General features: G+C 40.6%; 1 protein-coding gene across 12 annotated transcripts in view; it reads left to right on the top strand.

The window, feature by feature from the left end:
• Positions 1-18,394, top strand: part of gng7 (guanine nucleotide binding protein (G protein), gamma 7) — a 210,264-nt gene that overhangs the window by 38,218 nt on the left and 153,652 nt on the right. For all 12 annotated transcript variants that reach the window (XR_005945081.1, XR_005945075.1, XR_005945080.1 and 9 more), the window contains one exon: positions 2,021-2,084. Coding sequence is in view for 1 of the 12 variants with exons in the window: in XM_041203896.1 (XP_041059830.1) it covers positions 2,021-2,084 (64 nt within the window). In the remaining 11 variants the exon portion in view is untranslated. The remainder of the gene's footprint in view (positions 1-2,020; positions 2,085-18,394) is intronic.

Raw genomic sequence — 18,394 nt, 5'->3', positions numbered from 1 at the left:
TAGAAAATTTGAATATCACTGCACTTTCTATAATGAACATTTTGAAATGTTTTGTAATGTTCGTTTAGATATTTTATGAATAAAGTATATTTTTGCAAAAAAAATTGATCATTGTATCTGGGAGGCACTAGCTGATGTCAGAAGAAAATGGCCTCACCTCCTCTGGGCTGACATGCACCACCATGATGACCAGGGGCTACTGTGGCTTGGTAACAGGTGTCAACGCTGAAAACAATACACAGCAACACTTGGAAGCTTCATGCCTGGCACTTGCGGCAGAACCTCCTTCTCAAGGAATGACCTCTTCAGCCATCAGCAGAGGTGTGCCTCATGACACCCCATCTGAAATGGATTGTTTGCTCTGTGTCTATCCTCTTTTGTAGATGGAAGGATGCTGACACATGAATAAGTAAAACCTGTGGTAGAGGTTTAGAGGAGACAGGCGGATGGAGAGTTCAAAGAGGTGGGGGAAAAGAGGGAAGATGAGCTGGAGGGTGAGGCTTCTCTGTAGAAACTGAGGGAAGATCTCTTTGAAAGGAACTTGACAGGCTTGGGTGGTTGAGAGGTTGGCGGACAAAAGTTCTTAGGTAGCAATGAAAAGTGTAGAAATGAAAAGGTGCCGCATGGAGAAGGTGCCAGAAGAATATTGGAAATGACATTATAACCATGCTGCACTTGGTTTGGCCAGGACAGGTTGTGGAAGATAGTGTGACGAGGAGACTTTTGAGGATCAGTGTTATCACCTGAGAGTTGAGTTTTCAAAGCCAGGATGTATATATAAACCTCCACAAAGTGGGAGATTTCTCTAAGGCATTCAACACAGTCAGCAGAGCAGGACTCTACAAGATCTTGGGGAAAATTTGTTGTCCTCTAAAGTCTCCCCTTTCCATGACAACATGCACTGCACTGTACCATTTGATGGCTTCACTTTTGACTGTTTCAAAGTGAAGAATCGAATGAAACAGCTGTGTCCCAGTGTATCCCTGCCCCCGACCCCCCCCCCCCCCCCCCCACCCCCAAACCTGCTTGGCATCATCTCCATTCTCCTAGTTATAATCTATAAACTAGTTTCTACTGATTTTTAGATTTTGGATGTAATGAGCCATTTGTTTCATAAGCTTCTGCGTAAAAAAGAGAATTTAAGAAATTATGTATGTGCTTGAGCAGAAATCTGTGGGAGAGAAAAAATGGTGCAGAAGCTGTGTCAGTGAGTGTAATGCATATTCTTGCCTCACAGTGGCGATAAATCTCTTCATTGCACTGTATACCAGATTAAAGATACAGGTTAGAAATGGTTTCCTTGTTTGTAAAATCCTCCTGATAAAACTGGTGAATTCCACAGTTGCTTGCAAGTCCATTTGTTCTAATAAATGATCTGTTAAAAATTATAAGTTTGATAGGTTAGTGGGTAAAAACAGAGGCCTTAGATTAATTCATTCACTGCCAAACTAGCTAGCTTCAGCTAGGTTAACATTTTCAGAGATTGCAGCTGAACTCGGTAGTGATAAACTAGAAAATGGAAATTCTATGACTTGGTGTCAGTTTTGGATGGTTTTCTGTGAAGCACGCTAGGATGGTTACATAGCATTTATTAAAAAGTAGAAATAAATACACGTATGATTGCAATTCTGAGAGTCTTGTTGTGATGTTTGTATATGGTTATGAGCTTGACTTAATTACGATGTTCTGCTTTGCATTATTCAACACTGCAGTTCACAAGTGGGAGAATTTATCCCAAGCATGTGCCGAACTAATCTCACCTGAGGCAGTAGGCATAGTAGTTGATTAGTAGTAGGTATGAGTTAGTCCAATGGTAGTAGGCTTGAGTTCCTGCTGTACTGCAACTCCTGCATGGACACTAGGCAATCCATTGTGTGAATATATATAATAAAAATATGTAGATACAATGTAGCTCAACATATTAGCTTTTTATACATACACCAAATAGTTTTAATATATGTTTTAAAATAACTACATGGAGAGGTTTTGCTTCTCAATAACTTTTTTTTGCCATTTCCAGGAAGTGTTCGTTTTTGTTGGAGTGTAAGTGTACAACCAGTGTTCCAGTTGGATCAGCTAATAAGGTCAGTATTTTAAATACATTTATCAAAGCAGAGATCTTTTGGCATGTCTTAAAAATGCTATGCTTAATTGTAAAATAAATAACTGTAACTGTTGCAGCTGTTATTCCATTGGGTATGATTAGAAATTCCTATGGCTATTTTACCAGAAATGCTGGCACAGGCTAACGTAGAGCCGGTCCACTTTTCTAGCTACCGTTGTGAACGACATGCATTGGTGTCCTTCAGTAAGTATAACCAGAAGAGGGTTCACTACATCTGCGAAATTCAAAATCTTGGTACTGTTGTTTTTCAGGCTCTATTTCAAGGCTGCCTTTTACATCATATATGAAGTCACCTTGTTTATCTTGACGTTTCAGTGAGTAGCTGAGCTAGTCAGATAAATAAGATCCTGGGTTTGATCATGGCTTTATACCATTGGTATATACCATTAGTTGATTTCTGATCTTAGATCAATTACAGTATTTCTTCCGAATGCCTCGGGTTAGAGAGATAATTGGCTGGCCTTCTGTTTTGATCTTTGTCTAGCAGCCCTTAATAATTCACTTATGTTACTGCTTGATGAAGCTGTAAATCATAGGTGACCAGATTCCATTCTTGGCTGCTGTATACTTACAATCTTGAGGCACTGTGCCAAATGAGGACCGCCATTAACTCTTACTGCCCAAAATAACAGCTGGAAAATATATGGCAGACAGTTGAAGACCGGATTGGGTTCAATTGCTATACCTTGCACAAGCAAATAGACTATCTCACCATCTAAACCTATGCATAAAGGATATCCTTAGGAAAAGGAACTGTACAGCAGCTGGTGTCCATGTATTCTGGGCAAAGTTGGTGTCTTAGTGTGGAGGAGAAGTTATTTTAATTTCACTGTAAGCCTATTTATCTTCAATATTTTCTACTACTTTGTGCAGTTAGATGATGATGAAATAGTTTAGCACAAACCAACCAAATGGCTTAAAAGCTCACTAAAATTTGAGTCAGAGTTATCCACAAAAGTAGCATGTCCAAGTCCTCTCTAACTTTTGCCTGTCCATCAAACAGCCAAACTCACCAATTTCACATATCTAAATCTGGGCATATTCTTAATGAGATTGGATGTTACTTGACACCTACAAAATTAGGGCAAATTTAGACACGTTTTCAGTTGTAACAAGTACTTTCATAGTGCTTTTAATATAATGAGTTATCCCAAGGTGCTTTATAGGAGCATTATAAAACAAAGAATGATACCAAGCAACATAGAGATATTAGGGCAGATGACTAAAAGCTTAGTCAAAGAGTTATGTTTTAAGAAGTGTCTTAAAGGAGAAAAGTAGGGTAGGGAGGGAATTCTAGAGCTTGGGTCCCAGGCAACTGAAGGCAAAGCCACCAATGGTGAAGCTATTACAATTGGGAATGCCCTAGAGGTCAGAATTAGAGGAGTACTGATATTTCTGAGGGTTGGAGGGTTGGAGGAGATTACAGAGATGAGGAGGAGCAAGGTCATGATATTGAAAACAAAGATGAGAATTTTTAAGTCAAGATGTTGCTTGACTGGGATCTAATGTAGGTCAATGAGTGCAAGGGTGACAGGGATGGGACTTGCTGCGAGTTAAGACATGGGCAGCAGAGTTTTAGATAACCAAGTTTTATGGAGGGTAGAATGTGTAACATCTGGGTTGAGACCAAAGAGGAAACTCCAGGCCAGTAAGTATACTGGAAGCTCTGAAAGCATATGCAGCCATGTGATGCAACAAGACCTACACAATTAGCTAGCTAACTGTTTTGCAGTACAATCAAGGGATCAAACAGCTATTTTCTGCTTAATAACATAAACATTTTAATGTCTTGTATGTTGCCTTTACATATGTATGTAAAGACAACATACAAGACAGGAAATTTTGGCTAATAGGATAATTAGTAGTTCAATAAGATATCCAAATCCAACAGTCAAACAAATGTATTTAAAAAGAGAACCTGTTTTAACTAATTTTTGTTTTTAGTAATTAATTGTGAATTTGTTGTGTTTGTTTTTCTTAAGAGATTTGGTAATCCTTTTTTGCCTTGAACTTGAGTCATGCATCTGACAAATTTAGCCAGTAGATGGTGCTCTTGACAGTGATAAAAACAAAAAACTGCGGATGCTGGAAATCCAAAACAAAAACAGAATTACCTGGAAAAACTCAGCAGGTCTGGCAGCACTGTTGAAGGGTCATGAGGACTCGAAACGTCAACTCTTTTCTTCTCCGCCGATGCTGCCAGACCTGCTGAGTTTTTCCAGGTAATTCTGTTTTTGTTGTGCTCTTGACAGTGATTGACAATGAACAAATCCATCCACACTTTGTGAAAATCTGGTGAACAACATTTTGAACTGCCACCATAGCATTGTAAGCTACACATTTACCAATCGTGTACAAAAATTGCTTCCGACACCAATTGCCAGCAGTGTTTTTAGTTGTTTTATGCCTACAGAAAGGGAAAAGACAAATGATATTGTAATCTTTATCCATGAACATGTAATGTACAGAAATCAACTTTGCTTGAATGTTCCTAAAGTAGTCATGTATCATCACTTTTGCAGTATCATCACTTTTGCAGCTAGCCAGTAACAGTTATAAAAATAGGCTTGGCTGACTTGATTACTCATTGCAATACATAACACAAAATATGGGTAGGTCAGTTTTTAAAAAATACTCGTGTATTTGCGGTTGGCTGTACTTACGAGTTATCCAGTAAATTTTTTTTTGCTGAGCTAGTGTTAAATTTTACGGGACAGTGCAGCTGTGAATTTAGTGGCATGGCAGTATAATTAAATATTGTTTATCAATTGGGACACTTTGTATAGATTTAGTTGCTATTGGTGGAGATCTTGTGTGCACGTTCCATAATTAGTATAACATAATATGTCTTGTAGTGGGTAAGCAATAGAATAATCCACTTGCACACATTTTAGAACTACTGCTTTTGAAAGCAGTTTGTTTTGTTTGGTATGAAAATGAAATTTTATTATGTTAGTCTTCACTGAGTTTTTAAAAATTGCAAGGAAAGTTGCACTTTCATATACACCTGCACACTGCTCACGGATCAGGGCAGACACCTGACCTGTGTTTCTGTTGTGTACATCACTTTTATTTTTACAATGCCCATTTTTTTCCCAAACAATCCCAATGAGATTCTGTGAATCTTTGTTTTGGGGAGAAGTTGAAAGGGGGGTGAGTGCTGCTTTCTTGTACCATTTTTTTAATATTAGAATTATTCCAACATTCAAATGGGGCTGCAGGTGCTTGAGGGCAATTAAGATAAATTAATTTTTTTTCCCTCAGACATTCATTTTATGAGTGTAGTGCCTTAAATATTGTCAGTAGGTACTTATGTAGTGCCATGGCACTTTCACATGATGGTTTTGTGCATCAGACACTTCTCAAATTTATTGAAATTTATTGCACCGATGATCAATTCACACAATGTGTTGTATGTTTAAGCTGCTTTGATATTTTGCAACAATTCATGCTAATGTTGAAAGCACCTGAAGTTTCTGCAATGCAACTATGTGCAATTCAAAAGTAAACTCTCTCACTATCAGACTTTTCTTTAGTCCCTCCAAATTACCCTTGCAATTACCTTCCATTCATTTTTGGGACAAGTCGGACTTTATACGCTGCTGCTCATCTCTAAAGGAATGTGCATATTGGTGAATGTTATCCCTGCCCCTTTTTCCCCCCTCCTTCCCCTAACAAACCTTGTTCATGTATATTTGGCTCCCCCATTGCATGCCTCTCTTTCTCCTGTTTTCCTTCCCCAGCCCCTCCAAATAAAGATGAATTCACTGAATTAAGAAGGCAAAAGAAGTGAATAAACAAATGTCTGAAATGCTGCTGCAAACTTTATGGAGTTAATGAAATGGTGAGAGATAATTGTTATGTTTCGAATGCAGGTTCCAAGTTCCAGCACAGTAAAATGACCTGCCAGAGAGCTGGAAGCACTCCCGGGCACTTCTAATCACCCTCCAATTTCATAAGTCAAAATTTGCTGTGTCACAGTCAAGTTATTGGTCATTGGCAGGAGAGAAGCTGTCGCACCACTAGTAGATCATGCTTTTCTTCCTGGAAGTAGAATCTGTACTGGCTAGACCTGCTGACTGAAATTACAGTAAAGCCTTGATCATGAGATTTTGGTTGTTCTAATCATTGTCATCGTTGACTAATTTATTGATTACTGAAATTATTAATTGATGTTAAAAGCATTATACCAGAACTTAGTAAGTGGTATTAAGAATGTGTGTGTTTACACTGTGGGCATTTACTACACCTGGAAGGGACTGGTAGAGGGGAAAAAATGTGTGAATTAGTTATATTCAAGATGATTATCAGGATGAGCAGAACAAATAGCAACTCCTTTGAATACAAAGCAATACCTTTAATGGACACGTTCTTTACCCTGAATTTGAATACTGTATGAAACAAGGTGATGAATATTGTGCATGTTTATAAAACAGTTTTAAAAAAAATAACTTCAGCCAGATGCCAGTTTACTTTGGCTGATTCAGAAGCATGCTTGTTAAAAAATCTAATTACTTCCTAAAAATAACTTTTTGTGCAATTTTATACTGGAACATTTTAAGCCTGTGAGATGAGAACCAAGGCCATGATTGCTGACTCATCAGAGTTCTGATTTGTTTGTGGGCATATTAGTAATATGAGTTGACCAGTCCTGGATAGTTGCTGGAATCTGTGATTTTTCACTTTTTTAATGAACTTGACAACTGCTGAAGATCTATAAGTTTGCAAAGCGTTAAGGAAACAAAAGCCAGGACAAATTGACTTGGGTTATTTCATAATCATCTTTTCTTAGTTCCAGTGGGCAGAATTTTGCGGCAGCGGGATTTTACATTCCCGCTGAAGTCAATGGGGTTTATGATGGCTTGCCGCATTTTATGGCCCTGTCCCTGCTGAAACAGTTCATTTCAAGATGTTTCTACATAACTGGCAGCAGCCTGTTCATTTGTTTGAAAAAAAATTGATGCTGTTGTGTCCTCAATTTCTTGTCTCATCTGGTTTAGCATGGCAAACTAAAAGGCTGCTTTTTCCTTTACATTTGGAAAACTCCTAAGAGGGATTGAAGCTTTATCCCATTCCATTAGTGCATTTTTCTGTTCTTTGTATGACATTGCCTTAGATCTTTTATAAATACATTTGGATTTCTGTTCTCTGTTGTCTGCTGTCATTGAAAATGTTCCCCCGTCCAAACAGGGAATAATAGATATTAGTAGATAATCAAGACTCAGTAAATCTTGGCCTCGCACGCATGTAAATATCCTAGGCACAGAAATGAAGGCAAATAGAAAAGAAAAGTTGATCTTAATTGGGCATTGTAATAGATTTATTCATGACAGATGGAAAAGAGGCAATGTCTTGTGAAAGGCTTTGTCCTAGAAAAATTCTGGCTAAAAAGTGGAACTGAAAATTTGGAGTGCAGGTGGATTTTGCTGTCATGAGCAATTACATATCTGCATTGTGGTTTTGTCCAGGTTGCTATGAACAGACTATAGATTCTCAAATTTATGCAGCTAAGTGTAAGTGTTCAAGTGTTCAAGTTGGATTTGGAAGATAAGTGGGGCAAAGATGTCTGGAAGATGCTTTCAATCTTGGTTGTGGATTTAAAAGAAATTATAACAGTGGCATTCTCCAGCTCATTACAAACTTGAAAGTGTCCTCTGATTTACGACATTTTAAAACAAACACTTGCACACACCAGACATTGTAAGAACTTGTCACATGTGGTTAAGATCTCTAGGCATACTACAATGCAACAATAGTCCCCCCCCCCCCCCCCCCCCCCCCCCCCACAAGTCCTTGGTAGTGTGGTCACTAATGACGCTGGGCAAATTATTTTTGATTAAAATGTCATGATCGGTATGGAAAGCATTCTTTTCAGAATTTTTTTTTTGAAGCAAATGCTAGAAATTGAAATTTAAAGTCACAATGTTGGAAACAACTGAAGCAAGTGAAATATCTAAGTTTAACCCACCCCTCTTTCGGCCACCCCCCCAAATGGGTCTGGTTCACAGAATCTTAACGGCACAGAAGGAGGCCATTCAACCCACATCTGCACCGGCTCTCCAAGTGAACGTTATAACCTAACGCCATTTCCCTGCCTTTTCCCCCGAACCCCTGCACATTCTTTCTATTCAAATGATCATCTAATGCCTTCTTGAATGCCTTGATTGATCCTGCCTCCACCACACTTCCAGGCTGTGCATTCCAGACCTGAATGGCAGTTCATATGGCAGTTTTTTCTTCCATTACACTTGCTTCTTTTGCAAATCACTTTAAATCTGTGCCCTTTCGTTCTTGATTGTTTTCCGAGTGGGAACGGCTTCTCCCTATCTACTCTGTCCAGCCGCCGCCTTCTCCAAGGAGAACAGTCCCAACCTCTCCAATCTTTTCTCATCCCTGGAATCATTCTTGTAATCCTCCTCTGCACTCCCTCCAATGTGTTCACATCCTTCCTATAATGTGGCACCCAGAACTGTACACAATACTACAGCTGAGGTCTAACGAGTGTCTTATATAAATTCAGCATAACCTCCCTGCTCTTGTACTCTATGCCCCTATTAATAAAGCCCAGGATATTATATGCTTTATTAACTGCTCTCTTCACCTGTCCTGCCAATTTCAATGATCTATGCACATATACACCCAACTCTTTCTGCTCCTGCACCTGCTTCAAAATTTGACCTCTTATTTTATATGTCTGTCCATGGTCTTCCCACCAAAATGTATCACTTCACACTTCTCCGCATTGAACTTCATCTCCCACCTATCTGCCCACTCCATCAACTTGTCTATGCCCTCTTGAAGTTCCATACCATCCTCCTCACAGTTCACAACACTCCCAAGCTTCCCATCATCCACAAACTTTGAAATTGTGTCCTGCACATCAAGATCTAGATCATTAACATGTATCAGGAAAAGCAAGGATCCTAATACTGACCCCTGGGGAGCACCCCTCCAAACCTTCCTCCAGTCCAAAAATTACCCATTGACCATTACTCTCTGCTTCCTATTTTTCAGCTAATTTTGTATCCATGTTGCTGCTGCCCCTTTTATTCGATGAGCAATAACTTTTCTCTCAAGTCTGCTGTGTGGCACTGTCAAATGCTTTTTCAAAGTCCATGTACACCACATCAACAGCATTATCCTCATCGACCTTTTCTGTCGCCTCTTCAAAAAAATCTCCAAGTTAGTTGAATACTATTTCCCCTTCAGAAATCCATGTTGGCTCTTCTTTATCAATCCATATTTTTCCATGTGACTAATTCTATCCTGAATAATTGTTCCTAGAATCTTGCCCACCACTGAAGTTAAACTGACTGGCCTGTAATTGCTGGGCTTATCCTTACAACCTTTGTTGAACAAAGGTGTAATGTTTTAAATTCTCCAGTCCTCTGGCACCACCCCTGAGTCAAGGGAAGACTGAAAAATTTGGCCAGTGCCCCTGCAATTTCTACCCTCACTTCCTTCAATATCCTTGGATGCATCTCATTCGGTCCCAGTGCCTTGTCAACTTTAAGGACTGACAGTCTATTCAACACTTCTTCCTTATCAGTTTTGAACCCTTCTAGTGACCGAGTTTCCTCGTCTGGCACCTTGGCCTGGGTAGCATCTACCTCCTTGGTAAAGACGGATGCAAAATATTCATTTAATACTTCAGCCCATGGCCCCTTCGACCATGTGTAAATTCCCTTTTAGGTCCCTAATAGCTCCTACTCCTTGTTTTACCACCCTTTTACTATTTATATGCCTATAGAAGACTTTGGGATTCCCCTTTATGTTAGCTGCCAGTCTTTTCTCATAATCCCTCTTCACTTCTCTAATGTGCTTTTTCACCTCCCCTCGAAATCTTTTGTATTCCTCTTAGTTCTCAGTTGTATTTCCTACCTGACACCTGTGATAAGTGCACTTTATCTTCTTTATCTTAATTTCAATCTCTTTTTTCATCAAAGGAGCTCTGGATTTGTTTGTCCTATCTTTTACTATCAATGTAATATACTTGACTATGCCCAAACCAAACATTTTTTTGAAGGTAGCCCATTGTTTAGCTACAGTTTTTCCTGCCAACCATTTGTTCCAGTCTACCTGGCCCAGCTCTTTTCTTGCCACATTGAAGTTGGCTCATGTCCAGTTAATTATTTTTACTCTGGATTGCCTATTGTCCTTTTCTATCATCATCCTAAAACGTACAATACAATGATCACTGTCACCTAAATGTTCCCCCACTGACACTTGATCTACTTGGCCTGCTTCATTTCTAAGAACCAAGTCCAACGTTGCATCTTTTCTTGCTGGATTGGACACACACTGCTGTAGAAAATTCTCCTGAACACAGTCTAGGAATCCTTGTCCCCCTCTGCCCTTTACACTACCATTGTCCCAGTCTACATTTGGGCAATTAAAACCTCCTATTATAACTACCCTATAATGCCTGAATCTCTCTGTAATTTCCCTGCAGATTTGCTCTTCTACGTCCTTCGCTCTACTTGGTCTATAGACTACACTGAGCAATATAATTGCACCATTTTTGCTCCTTAGCTTTTAGCCAAATTGATTCTGTCCTTGAACCCTCTGGGACATCCTCTTCCTCCAGCACTGCAATTCTCTCCTTAGCCAATACCACCACTCCTCCTCCTTTCTTTCTTTCCTTCCTTTCCTATCTCTTCTGAACACCTTGTAACTGGGAATATTTAACACCCAATTCTGCCCTTCCCTAATCCAGGTCTCTGTTATCACCACAACATCATATTTCCACATGGCAACCTGAGCCTGTGACTCCCTAATTTTATTTACTCTACTCCGTGCATTCACATACACTCATAGTAACCCTGATTTAGATTTTGTTACTTTCTCCCTTACCCCAACTTTACCTATTAATTTAACTATTCTCTGCAGTAGTGCTATCTGTCCCTCCCAGTATCTTGTGCACCCTGGTATTCATCTCTAATATTTTTTCTTGGTTCCCACATCCCTGCTGAGTTAGTTTACAGCCCTCCCAAAATCAAAACCACATGTTTAGAATAACCTGGTTTGTATCCATGTTGGGTAGTAACATTTTCTGCATGTAATATCTTAAGCTGAAGAAAGTATTTTCTGTGCTTGATCAAAATATTTTTAAAAATGCATTTTTAAGTATTTGACCTGAATTAAATAAACTTCCCTTCTCTTATACCTTAATGAATTGTCTGTTGTCAAACAGAAGGTCCAGCTTTGATTCTTCTTTCCTGATCTCAAAGCACGATTCAGTTGGTCTTGATACTCCTTGGGTTAGATCTACCAAGGTAGCTGCTCCTAATTGCTACTTATGATCCTTACTGGGAAAATGCATCTGTAATTCTGTGTTGAGGGCAGTGTGAGAATGGGCTGTGATTCCTTCTGTAGTTAAACAATCCGTCAATGTTAAATTGACTCGCAAGATCGAAAACTTGAGGACAACCAGTGTGGAATATTGCCAGAAATGTTTGTGTTTTTAGAGAGGAAGGGGGAAAAAACAGACTGGCAAATATCAAGTGCTGGAAGTGCTTATTCAGGTTTGCCTGATTTAAATTTTGCAAATGTGCCATGTGATTTAAATACGAAATAACAACACTCTCCAGATGCGTAAGTGCATTTAACATTGTGCTTTCAGGAAATCGAAAGAAATGAATAATTTAGCACTAAATGTACATTCCTCTCCTGTTTCAATTTTAATTGAAAGACAATAGTGTTGGTCTTTTATTCATACTATATCAGTATTTCATTTTAACTAATGCAGAGAGACAGTTAAAGCAGTGATTCTGTGGAATGCTAAGTTTTTCATCTTGCTGTTTCATGCAACTTTTTAAAAGTAACATCGTATTCTGTAGGGGTTTTGAAACCGTTTCTGAACTTGTACTAAATTGGCTAGTTTGAGGATTTTGAAATTGAACCTGCTACTTAAATATTTTGCAAAATATTACAGTGAGCCTTCACTTAAAGTTGTAAAAACGTTCCTGTAAATCAGCACTTGTGAAGCTAAGCAAATCACATTTTCCCATTCAAACCAACGTAAGAGCTGTAGTTGGGCTCTATAGGACCTTCCTCGTCAGAAATAAAATAAAAACATTATACCCTTTCAGTTGAAATATTTTACATTGCTAAATTTCTATATTGGCAAATGAAATAACTTCTAAATTAAAATAACCTTAAAAATATGGTAACATTTTACTTACAGTACCTCCTGCTCGTAGCCAATTCTGTTCATCCCACATCCTGGTCTCTAACCCTCCTGGTCACTGTGGAAAATGGAAATCTCCCTTTCTACCCCCACCTGGGCTTTAAAGCCACTGGGAGTGGTACCCACAACCATAGTGCGGGCAGAGACAGAGTAAGCAAGGCTACTGCCCTGCTTGTTTTACCGTGGCAGAGAGGAGTAATGTCCTGGCCTGATGCCCTGAACATATTCAATCCATTGTTGAGTAAATTGTCGGGATCAGGGATCTGTTACCAGGAAGTCAAAACGAGGTGAAACTGATCACAAAACACTCTTGCAGAGAACTTGCCACCTGCAATTTGAAGCTGCTCCTCCTGCCACTCATCTCTAGAGCCTGAACTCTGAGGGTCTGGAAAGAGAAGTGGAGTTGGAATGGGAGGGTTGGTAAGAGGAAGGATCAACGAAGGGGAGTCACCGCTCCAAAATGGCGGCAATGGGGTGTCACGGCCCTACGTTAAACCAGCAGGAAACTATGTTAAAATTAATCTTGTGATGTTAAATGAGCTTCTAGGCTCAATTAACAGATTGTTTTGTTTAAATGTCAAATGTTAAATAGGACCTTCAGTGTAGTGTAGCCCCAGAACCATGCAGGTGAATTCTCAAATTAAAAATGAACAGTGAAACACTGGAAATCAGGAATAAAAACTACAAGAAAATGGGCAATAGTTTTATTTCTGGAGTACTGTTTTACTGTATATGAACATTTCTGTCAAGAGAGAATTTAACAATCTCCTCTTGATGTTCAATGGCATTATCATTGCTGAATTCCCCCACTATCAATGTTCTGGGAGTTACATTGATCAGAAACTGAAATGGACCAGCCATATAAACACTGTGACTGCAAGAGCAGGTCAGAGGCTGGGAATTTTGTAGCAAGTAACTCGCCTCCTGGCTCCCCAAAGCCTGTCCATCATCTCCAAGGCACAAGTCAGTAGTGTGATGGAATTCCCTCCATTTGCCTGGATGAATGCCACTGCAAGAACACTCGAAGCTTGACACCATTCAGGACCAAGCAGCCTGCTTTATTGACAGCCCATCCACCATCTTAAACATTCATTCCCTCCACCACTGATGCACAGTGGCAGCAGTGTGTATCATCTACAAGATGCACTGCAGCAACTCACCAAGGCTCTTTCGACAGCACCTTCCAAACCCACAATCTCTACCGCCTAGAAGGACAAGGGCAGTACACAGGAACACCACCACCTGCAAGTACCCCTCCAAGCCAAACACCATCCTGACCTGGAACTATATCACTGTTTCTTCACTGTCGCTGGGTCAAAGTCCTGGAGCTCCCTTCCTAATCGCATTGTGGGTGTACCTACACCACGTGGAGCCCGGCAGTTTACCATTACCTTCTTGAGGGCAATTAGTGATGGGGAACAAATGCTGGCTGAGCCGCCAACACCCATGGCCTGTAAGTGAATTAAAAAAGGACAAGTGGCAGATTCTTTTCACTAAGATGATTTACTGGTACAGTCAGATCCTATATTGTGGAGTTGATGCGTTTGGAGAATGCAGATACCTGAACTCTGCATTATGCTGACATTCTGAAACATCTGCCAGGTTAAAGTATAAATTTTAATTCCTATTTCAATAGGCATTACTGTCAGCACTGGAAAAGACGATTCCTGCTGAGAACTTCTATTCTGTCTTTTTTGAATTAAATAATGTGCCAGGACAGTAAAAGATCCGACACCTTCCTGACAGCATGCTCATTACCGTATGCTGATAAATAACCTCCCCCTCTAAGTGTTCTTCTTCAAGCTGCTTATTATTCTGGATTCCTTTGAATTTTAGGCTGCTGCTTGGCAAAGATTTTCTAGTTTTGTCATTTTAATGTGTGTAGATTCACAAATACACTAATTTCAATGGCAGACTTGCAAAGGGGAGCAGGGAGATCTATTAGCTTCCTATCTTAATGGTGGCAAATCAGTGGCTTGCTTGTATATTGAGTAATCTTGTTCGTTCAACTATTCTTAAGGGCCCTTTGGTTGTAATTCCTGATTATATTGATGTTGAGATGTTTATCCTATACAGTAGGGGTTTCATGAGTGGAGCTTGTTAGTACCAAAGTTCCTTTAAGCCCTCACCCCCACATCTTTTTCCCTTCTGTCCTGAAGGGAATGATAGTTGCTGGGGTAAGGTTTTGCAGGTGTTGGTGGCCCTCCGGTGTGATGTTGCTGCTCTTATTTAGACCTAGGCGATGAGTTTTAATACACTATCTGTGGGGATGCTAACACCTAAACTAACCTCTAATTTTTAATAATCGTGGAAGCTATCACATAAGTGATTTTATATGTTTTCCTTTTCATCCTGAGAGCATTGTTGCCACTTATTCTCCAGTTGCTGCTCTGGTTCTGGTTGGCTAATTCAGTACTTGCTTGCAGAAGTTTGGATTCTGCCAAGGCCACTCGGCCCCTAACCACATTATCTTGAGTGCAAACAGGGACAAAAGAGCTGAACTCGAGGTGGTGAGAGTGATTGTCCTTAACATCGAGGTAGTGTTTGACTGAGTGTGGCATCGAAGACCCCTGGCAAAATTGTAGTCAATGGGAATTGAAGGGGAACTCTCCACTGGTTGGAGTCATATCTAGTACAAAGTGTTTTTTGGAGGACAATCATCAGTCCCAGGACATTCCTGTGGGAGTTCCTCAGGCTAGCGTTGTTGGTCCAACCATCTTCAGCCGCTTCAGCATTGACCTTCCTTACATCATAAGGTCAAAAGTGGGGATGTTCACTGATGATTGCACAAAGTACCATTCACAACTTAGATACTGAAACAGTCCATGCCAATATACAGCAAGACCTGAATGACATTCAGACTTCAACTGATAAGTGACATTGGTACCAGACAATGACTATCTCCAACAGGAGAGAATCTAACCATCTCCCCATGATATTCGATAGCATTACCGTCGCTAATCCCCCCATTATCAACATCCTGTGGGGTTGCCATTGACCAGAAACTGAACTGGACCAGACATAAAAATATATGAGCAGGTCAGGCTCGGAATTCTGCAGAGCAACTCACTTGCCACCATCTACAAGGCACAAGTCAGGAGTGTGATGGAATACTCTCCACTTGCCTAGTTGACTGCAGCTCCAAGAACACTCAAGAAGCTTGACACCATCCAGGACAAAGCAGCCCACTTTATTGTCACCCCATCCACAAACGTTCACTCTCTCCACCACCAATGCACAACGGCAGCAGTGTGTACCATCTACAAGATACATTGCAGCAAATCACCAAGGCTTCTTTGACAGCACCTTCCAAACCTGTGACCTCTACCACCTAGGCGGACTAGGGCAGTAGACGCAAGGGGACATCACCACCCGCAAGTTCCTCTCAAAGCCACACACCATGCTGACTTGGAACTATGTTGCCATTCCTTCACTGTAGGATCAAAATCCTGGAACTCCCTTCCCAGAAGCACTGTGGGTGTTTCTGCACCAGATGGACTGCAGTGATTCAAGAAAGTGGCTCACAACCACCTTTTCAAGGGCAATCAGGGGTGGGTGATAAATGCTGGCCATTCCAACAATGTTGCAACCCATGAAAGAAAAAAGTATTAAATATGGGATCTTCCTGGCTACATATGAAGCTCGCTGTTTCCTCACGGTGCACTTATTTACTGAGCTATTGAGTAAACCCTGTTTTTGGAGCTAGAGTTAATTTTTTTCAAAAAAATATACTGTCCAAAATTGCAACTCCTGTCTGTTTATTTTGGCTGGACATCTTTCTAACCAACATTGTATAAAGGGGTAAACTTGCTGTCCTTGAAGCCTGAACTTGATGCACACTAAATTCAACTATTTCACTCTGGGCAGAGTGCTCTGCTCCAGGCACTTGTGCTGATGTTTCAGCTGAAATTGCTGCTGACTTGCCTTTACCTCATTGACTTTTGGCCAATATTTTTTTTTTATCCCCCCCTCCCTTTTTTCCTCACGATCCTTTTCTACAGACGCTAATGCTTGGAGCTGGCAGCTCTCTGGCATTTTAATCATTGGTATTGACTTGAGCTTAGATGGGTGTATTGGAAGGCTATTTGGGTGTAGGTGACATTGTAACTGCTGGGCATATACCTTGCTTAAAAGATGTCATACGATAGTGATCAGAAGCAGGAACCTTTGCTGATGATCCATTTACAGTCAAGAGTTACCCAGGTGTAACTTACTTTCTCTCCACATGGTGAATTTACCTCCACATGGTGAATTTACCTAAGTATTTGAGGCTGTTGTACAATCTTTTATATATTTAAGGGCCTAGAAATATAATGTAAAACATTTGCAGTATGTCAAATGTGCTTGAGCTGTTCTTTGGGACTTCTATAAGGATTCAAGCTTAACTTCAAACCAGCTGTTTGAAAACTGGCAGCCCTTGAAACCTGACTTGGTTTTCTCTAAACTTAGCAATTCCACTCTGGTAGAGCACTGTGCTCTAGAAACCTTGCCCTGTGCTGGAACTAAATAAGTATTTCAGTTATTTAATCTTTTAAGTTGAACCTAGTTAACATGGTCTCTACGAGTGCCAAGAAGCAAGAAGAATAATAGGAGTTTATATGTCACCTTAACTTGTTCCCAAAGTAGATTTCATATGTAATGAATGTAAGTAGTGACTAAAGTCCACACTTAAAAAATAAAATGTCTGCTATTTATAGGCATGGGCGATGCTGGCAAGGTCAGCATTTATCGCCCATCCCTAGTTTCCCTTGAGAAGGTGGTGGTGTACTGCCTTCTTGAACTGCTACAGGCCATGTGGTCTGTACACCTACAGTGCTGTTAGGAAGGGAGTTCCAGGATTTTGATCCAGTGATAATGATGAAACGACGATATAGTTCCAAGTCAGGATGATGATTGACTTGGAAGGGAACTTGCATGTGATGTTCCCATGCATCTACTTGTCTTTCTAGATGGTCAAGGTCGTGGGTTTGGAAGGTGCTGTCAAAGGAGCCTTAGTGAGTTGCCGCAGTGTATCTTGTAGATGGTACACACTGCTGCCACTGCTTATGGTGGAGGGAGTGAATGTTGAACGTGGTGAATGAGATGCCAGTCAAGCAGGCTGCTTTGTCCTGGATAGTGTCAAGCTTCTTGTGTTGTTGGAGCTGCACTCATCCAGGCATTTGGAGAGTGTTTCTGAGTTAAGCCTTGTAGATGGTGTACAGGCTTTGGAGAGCCAGGAGGTGAGTTACTTTTATTCTGCAGAATTCCCAGCCTCTGATCTGCTCTTGTCAACAAAGTATTTATATGGCTGCTACAGTTCAGTTTCTGATCAGTGATAACCCCAAGATGTTGACCGGGTGGCGGAGCGGGGGTTCAGTGATAGTAATGCCATGAATGTCAAGGGGAGATGTTTAGGTTCTCTCTTATTGGAGATGATCTTTGCTTGGCATTCGTGGTGTGTGAATATCACTTGAATATCACTTGCCACTTCTCAGCTCAAGCCTGAATGTTGTCCATGTTATGCCGCATATGGGTACGGACTGCTTCAATATCTGAGGAGTTCCGAATGGTACTGAACGTTGTGCAACCATCAGACAACTCCACTTTTGATTTATGATTTCGGGAATGCCATTGATGAAGCAGCTGAAGATAGTTGGGCCTAAGACACTATCTTGAGGAACTCCTGCAGCAAAGCCCGAGGATTGAGATGATTGGCTTTCAACAGTCACAACCATCTTCCTTTATGCAAGGAATGACTCCAAGCAGTGGAGAGTTTTCCTCTTGGTTCCCATTGACCCTGGTTTAACTAGTGCTCTTTGATGCCACACTTGGTCAAATGTTGCCTTGATGTCAAGGGCAATCACTCTTGCCTCACCACTGGAGCTCAGCTCTTTTGTCCAAGGTTGTAATGAGGTCAGGAGCTATATGGCTCATAGAGATCCTGCAGGCAAATAATCAGTTAACCGTTTGTTTTTTGGTCGGGGGGGCCAAATGTACTCACCAAGCCACTGAACCATTTGTAGAAGAAACTTGCTTTTTTTATAAATCAAATAGTGCCATGGGATCTATGGTGCCCACTAAAATAGGCAGGTGGGACACTG

The sequence above is a fragment of the Carcharodon carcharias genome, chromosome 14, assembly GCF_017639515.1.
Source record: "Carcharodon carcharias isolate sCarCar2 chromosome 14, sCarCar2.pri, whole genome shotgun sequence".
Taxonomy (NCBI): domain Eukaryota; kingdom Metazoa; phylum Chordata; class Chondrichthyes; order Lamniformes; family Lamnidae; genus Carcharodon; species Carcharodon carcharias.
The sequence above is the reverse complement of the archived record's forward strand: the minus strand, read 5'-3'. Positions and strand labels throughout refer to the sequence as shown.